General features: G+C 43.4%; 1 protein-coding gene across 1 annotated transcript in view; it reads left to right on the top strand.

Annotated features, from left to right (window-relative positions):
• Nucleotides 1-6,606, top strand: part of cd109 (CD109 molecule) — a 133,759-nt gene that overhangs the window by 23,809 nt on the left and 103,344 nt on the right. The window contains exons 5-8 of the mRNA XM_043696746.1: nucleotides 596-635; nucleotides 1,155-1,242; nucleotides 2,918-3,005; nucleotides 4,298-4,499. Coding sequence (XP_043552681.1) covers nucleotides 596-635; nucleotides 1,155-1,242; nucleotides 2,918-3,005; nucleotides 4,298-4,499 — 418 coding nt within the window. The remainder of the gene's footprint in view (nucleotides 1-595; nucleotides 636-1,154; nucleotides 1,243-2,917; nucleotides 3,006-4,297; nucleotides 4,500-6,606) is intronic.

Here is a 6,606-nt window from a genome sequence, read left to right as displayed (position 1 = left end):
TTGGAATATTGCATGCAATTCTGGTCTCCTTCCTATCGGAAAGATGTTGTGAAACTTGAAAGGGTTCAGAAAAGATTTACAAGGATGTTGCCAAGGTTGGAGGATTTGAGGCTGATCAGGCTGGGGCTGTTTTCCCTGAAGTGTTAGAGGCTGAGGGGTGACCTTCTAGAGGTTTACAAAATTATGAGGGGCATGGATAGGATAAATAGGCAAAATCTGTCTGACGTGTACAGTCTTGATGTGAGAAAATGCTCACTGGCAAAATCTCATAAATATTTGGTACTATTCCCAGCTCTAACTGAGCACATTTCTGGTATGTCTCATTGCTGAAAGGTTTTATAGCTAGCAAACAAGAGTGTTTATAAAGTAGACTACTTTTAAATGCATAATTTTCAAACTTTTAAATACCCTCAATATAATGTCCATGCATTTCGAGCAAACCTGAGATGGATCCCTATGGATAAAATGTTGCCGAACTTTGGGTAAAATGTTGCTCTGTAAATGAGTGATAGGAAAGGGGGTAACCATTGTGCAGTTTTAAGTTCCTTTTGAAAAATCTTGTTATGGATGCATTAATGTTGTCATTGTATTACAGGGTGTTCAAAAGGAAAAGATTTTCACAGTTTCTGAGTACGGTAAGTAACTTGTGGTCTTTTCGGGTGCAGGACAGAAATAGTTTTCTTGAACTGAGGAAGAGCAGATGCATGGGAGCACCAGTCTCTACATGTTCCCCTCCAAGCCTCTCACCATCCTGACTTATGGAAATATAATCACCGTTCCTTCAGTGTCACTGGGTCAGAATCCTGGAAATCCCTTCCTATGGGCATCTCTACCCCAAATAGGCTGCAGCGGTTCAAGAAAGGCAGTTCACTGGTGCCTTCTCAATGGAAGTTAGGCACGGGTAACAACTGCAGTGTATGAGCTCAGAGTAGCAGTAGGCCATCCGGCCCCTCAAGCCTGCTCTGTCATTAGAGAAATTCACGGCTGATCTGCTTTTGCACTCAACTCCACATTTCTCTCCATTCCCAATAACCTTTGTTTCTCTTGCTCAAAGTGTATGTTTTAGCTCTGCCTTGAAATAAATCAGTTATCTGAACCATGACATTTCCAAGCCAGTTGAGTTCATTGTGTTGTTGACTGATTTCCAATTTCAGTGTTGTCTCGCTTTGAGGTTTTAATCAACACATCATCTGTGTATCTTCCACTTGATGACATGGACCTAACCGGTACTGTCACTGGACGGTGAGTTATTCTGAGCATCAAACTTTACACGGTAACTAAAGGATAATCATCAAATTGTAATAGATTGTCTGACTAGGCCTAAGACAGTGACATCCCTTGAGTAAGAAAGTTGTCCAGCATTGGTGAAACTAAGGATGGGTATTGAATATGTACTGATCTCTACGTTATAAGAAAGTTATCCAGCATTGGTGAGGCTAAGGATGGGTATTGAATATGTACTGATCTCTACGTTATATCCTCCAGGAACTTGAGGTCATTCAAAACTCTGCTGTCCATGACTTTACTCACAGCCAGTCCTGTTCCCCATCACTGCTGTGTTTGCTGATTTTAAAATACTCATTCTTGTTGTCAAATAACCTCACTCCTCTCTATCTCCACAACCCACCCCAACTCCACAAGATGAAGTCAGAGGCTGACAATTCAGCAGTGAATCACTCTCTCAGTTCCTGTTTTCTCAGCACCTCCCAACAAGGTCTGGATGGGTAACAGCTCCAACAATACTCAGGAAGCTCGACACCATCCAGGACAAAGCCCACTTGATTGGCACCATACCCACCATCTTTGACATTCACTCTCTCCATCACTGATGCAGAGTGGCAATGTGTATGCATTGCAGTGAATATTCAAGGCCCCTCCCAAAGCACTTTGATGGCTACTACCATCTAGACAGATGCAACGGCGGCAGATCCATGGGAACATCAGCCTCTGCATATTCCCTCCAAGCCATTCACCCTCCTGACTTGGACATATATCGCTGTTCCTTCACTGTCGCTGGGTCAAAATCCTGGAACTCCCTCCATAACAGCACTGTGGGGATATCTACACCCAAGGGCTGCCACTGTTCAGAAAGGCAACTCACCGCTACCTTCTCCAGCGAATTAGTGATGTGCTTAAATACCCATGCTAACAATGTGCACATGAACAATCAGAAAAATCCTTCTGAGATTTCTGGACCCCGCTAATTCTGGATTCTTTGGCATTCCCAATCAATATTGCTCCATTATTGGTGTCTGTATCTTTGGTAGTCTGAACCTGAAACTCTGGAATCTGTTCTCTATGTAGCCCTGCCTCACCTCCTCTAAATTACTTCATAAAATTGACCTCTTGGACAAAACACTGGCTCACCTGACCCACAGTCACTTTACATAGTTCGCTGGCATCATACTTTGTTTTATATCAATCCCCTGAAGTACCTCGGGATGTTCCACTTCATTAGAGGTGCTGTAAAAATGAGGGTTGTTGTTATTGTAGTGCCATAGTGGTACTGACCAGGTGCTAAGATCAAAGGGAGAGAAATGCCAGATGTGGACAGCACCGAGTTTGCTGAGTGGGTGTACAGGGTGTGGAAAATGTTGGTGACAGTTGTGAGTGACGGCCGCCTCAGGAACTCAAGGAGGTTGCTGAACACTAGCTCAGTCAGGAGGTTACACCTTGACGTGGTTTGAAACAAAGTCCTTTCACCAAACTTTGTTGCATCACTGGCCAAAGCTCATTAACAATTTGCAGGAATGTGAACGGCGTTGATTTGTTTTTGTTTGATTTGGTCTTGGGGTGTCGCTGGTAAGGTCTGCATTTAATGCCCGAAGCCTCTGGTGAACGGCAGCAGAATACTGCTTTGTTGTCCCTTCGTTTCTCATCTTGGGTGTGCCAGCCCTCACATCTTCTTCCTTTTCAGATACCTGTATGGGAAACCCGTCAAAGGGAATGTGACGGTTAGCATCTCCTTCCCGTTCTTCTTACAGATGACAAACAAAACTTTTGAGGTACTTCTGAAACTTTATTTCTCTTCAAACCAGCTCTCCCTTTATACCTCAATGCCCATTCCTCCTTCAGTTCTCTCCTCTCCTGGTATCATTACTCAAGAAGGCTTCAATCTCAGATTCTATACAAATGGCCATTACATTGGTTGATCCAGACTGCCTAGATTCAGGCCATTCAGCCCAACTCATCTATGCTGGTGTTTTGCTCCAGATGTGCTTCTCCCCACTCTGCCTCAGCAATGGAAATTCTAACAAGTTTAGGAAATGAATCTCCCTTCCTCCTGGATGCCAGAACACACTGTGAATGTTTTGGGAATTAATTTGATTGCCCAACTCTGTGCGCACTGTGTAAATCCCCTACTATCAACATCCTGGGGGTTACCACCAACTAGAAACTGAACTGGGATAGCCATATAAATGCTATGGCTACAAGAGCAGATCAGAGGTTAGGAATTCTGTAGCGAGGAACTCACCTCCCCATGGCCTGTCTATCATCTACAAGTCAGGGATGTGATAGAATACTTCCCACTTACCTGGATGAATGTAGCTCCAACAACACTCAACAAGTTCAACACCACCCTGGACAAAGCAGCCCACTTGAATGGCACCATGTCGACAAATATCCACATTTTAAATCTGAGATAGATACATTCTTGTTAAGCTGATGTATTAAGTAAAAGTGGGCCATAGGTAGATTATGGAGTTAGGCATAACTCAGAGTGGTCTCATTGAATGGAAGAACAAACTCAAGAGGCTGAATGGCCTGCTGCTGTCCCAATGTTCTTATATTCTCATGTTCACTCCATCCATCACCAATGCTCAGTAGCAGTAGTGTGTACTTTCTATCAGGTGCACTGCAGAAATTCACCTATGATCCTTAGACAGCATCTTCTAAACCCACAGCCACTTCCATCCAGAAGGACAGGGTAGGCAGATACATGGGAACAAGTTCCCGTCCAAGCCGCTCACTATCCTGATTTGGAAATGTATCTATTCTTGAGGTCAAAATCCTGGAATTCCCTTCCCCAGGGCATTATGAGTCAAACCATGGCACATGGACTGCAGCATTTCAAGATGGCAGTTCACCACCATCTTCTCAAAGGTAATAAATGCTGCCCCAGTCAGTGATGTCCATGTTTCATGAACAATTTTTTAATAAAAGACAAAATCCACACCATGACACTGTAGAGACTAAAATGCAAAATTTCATCACAGTGTGACCAAGTCAATGACAGCATGTTGATCCTTCAGTCTATTTCAGTGAATAGTAACTCCCTCTTTATCTCGTTTTGCAGACAAATGGGACTGTCCATTTCAGTTTTGCTGCTGCTGAACTTCAGGAAATCTTTCTGAAGATGTATGGAATGTTTCAGGAAGGAGAGGGTGCATTCCCTGCAAACCAGTCGCTCCTATCACTGATAGAGAATTCGCTGCGTTATTACAAGGGCCACAATTTCCCACTGACAATCAAAGCTGCAGTGACAGAATCACAGACGGGTAAGGCCAAATCACAAAGTGTGGTTACCGTGCACAGCCTCTGAAACTTTCTCGAAATAACTCCACAGAGACCGGTATCCCATCACTAAATCACACTTTATCTACATGTGGAGAGTCCTTGACACTGATCCAGCTTCCTCCGAGCCGGCTCTCAGAGTGAACAGAACCTCTAACACACTTTTTCTTTTGATTTTCTTTTTATTTTATCAAACTGTACAAAATAGAGAAAAAAAAGTGAACAATAAACAGCAGTTTACAAGAAATAGTATGTTACAGGAGAAAGGTGTGGCAAAGGCAAACCCCAAACCCCACCGTACAGCCAGTTAGCAGGGAAATGTGGGCAAACCCCAAACCCCACCGTACAGCCAGTTAGCAGGGAAATGAGGAAGAACCCCAAATCCCATCTTTCCATCACTATTTTAAATCTAGTAGAATTATGGTCACTGGCTCCTACCAGGGAAGGTGCAAACCTTGACCTACTCTTAGGAAATAAGGCAGGGCAGGTGACTGAGGTGTCAGTGGGGGAGCACTTCGGGGTCAGCCACCATAATTCTATTAGATTTAAAATAGTGATGGAAAATGAGAGACCAAATCTAAAAGTTGAAGTTCTAAATTGGAGAAAGGCCAATTTTGACAGTGTGAGGCAAGAACTTTCGAAAGCTCATTGGGAGTAAAGGGATGGATGGAAAATGAGAAGCCTTCAGAAATGAGATAACGTGAATCCAGAGAAAGTATATTCCTGTCAGGGTGAAAGGAAAGGCTGGTAAGTATAGGGAATGCTGGATGACTAAAGAAATTGAGGGTTTGGTTAAGAAAATGAAGGAAGCATATGTAAGATATAGACAGGATAGATCGAGTGAATCCTTAGAAGAGTATAAAGGCAGTAGGAGTATACTTAAGAGGGAAATCAGGAGGGCAAAAAGGGGTCGTGAGATAGCTTTGGCAAATAGAATTAAGGAAAGTCCAGAGGGTTTTTACAAATACATTAAGGACAAAAGGGTAACTAGGGAGAGAATAGGGCCCCTCAAAGATCATTTTCTGGATTAGTGGTGCTGGAAGAGCACCTCTGTTCAGGCAGCATCCGAGGATTTTAACCCCTCAAAGATCAGGAAAACGGCCTTTGTGTGAAGCCAAACAAAATGGGGGAGATACTAAATGAATATTTTGCATCAGTATTTACTGTGGAAAAGGATATGGAAGATATAGACTGTCGGGAAATAGATGGTGACATCTTGCAAAATGTCAAGATTCCAGAGGAGGAAGTGCTGGATGTCTTGAAATGGGTAAAGGTGGATAAATCCCCAGGACCTGATCAGGTGTACCCTAGAACTCTGTGGGAAGCTAGGGAAGTGATTGTTGGGCCTCTTGCTGAGATATTTGTATCATCGATAGTCACAGGTGAGGTGTCGGAAGATTGGAGGTTGGCAAACGTGGTGCCACTGTTTAAGAAGGGTGGTAAGAACAAGCCAGGGAACTATAGAATCCTGAGGGACAGGATGTACATGTATTTGGAAAAGCAAGGACTAATTAGGGATCATCAACATGGCTTTGTACGTGGAAAATCATGTCTCACAAATGTGATTGAGTTTTTTGAAGAAGTAACAAAGAGGATTGATGAGGGCAGAGTGGTAGATGTGATCTATATGGACTTCAGTAAGGCGTTCGACAAGGTTCCCCATGGGAGACTGATTAACAAGGTTAGATCTCATAGAATACAGGGAGAACTAGCCATTTGGATACAGAACTGGCTCAAAGGTAGAGGACAGAGGATGGTGGTTGTTTTTCAGACTGGAGGCCTGTGACCAGTGGAGTGCCACAAGGATCGGTGCTGGGTCCTCGACTTTCTGTCACTTACATAAATGATTTGGATGTGAGTATAAGAGTATAGTTAGTAAGTTTGCAGATGACACCAAAATTGGAGGCATTGTGAACAGCGAAGAGAGTTACCTCAGATTACAACCGGATCTTGACCAGATGGGCCAATGGGCTGAGAAGTGGCAGATGGAGTTTAATTCAGGTAAATGCTAAGTGCTGCATTTTGGGAAAGCAAATCTTAGCAGGACTTATACACTTAATGGTAAGGTCCTAGGGAGTGTTGCTGAACAAA

Source organism: Chiloscyllium plagiosum, chromosome 9, assembly GCF_004010195.1.
Source record: "Chiloscyllium plagiosum isolate BGI_BamShark_2017 chromosome 9, ASM401019v2, whole genome shotgun sequence".
In the NCBI taxonomy this organism is placed as follows: Eukaryota; Metazoa; Chordata; class Chondrichthyes; order Orectolobiformes; family Hemiscylliidae; genus Chiloscyllium; species Chiloscyllium plagiosum.
The sequence above is the reverse complement of the archived record's forward strand: the minus strand, read 5'-3'. Positions and strand labels throughout refer to the sequence as shown.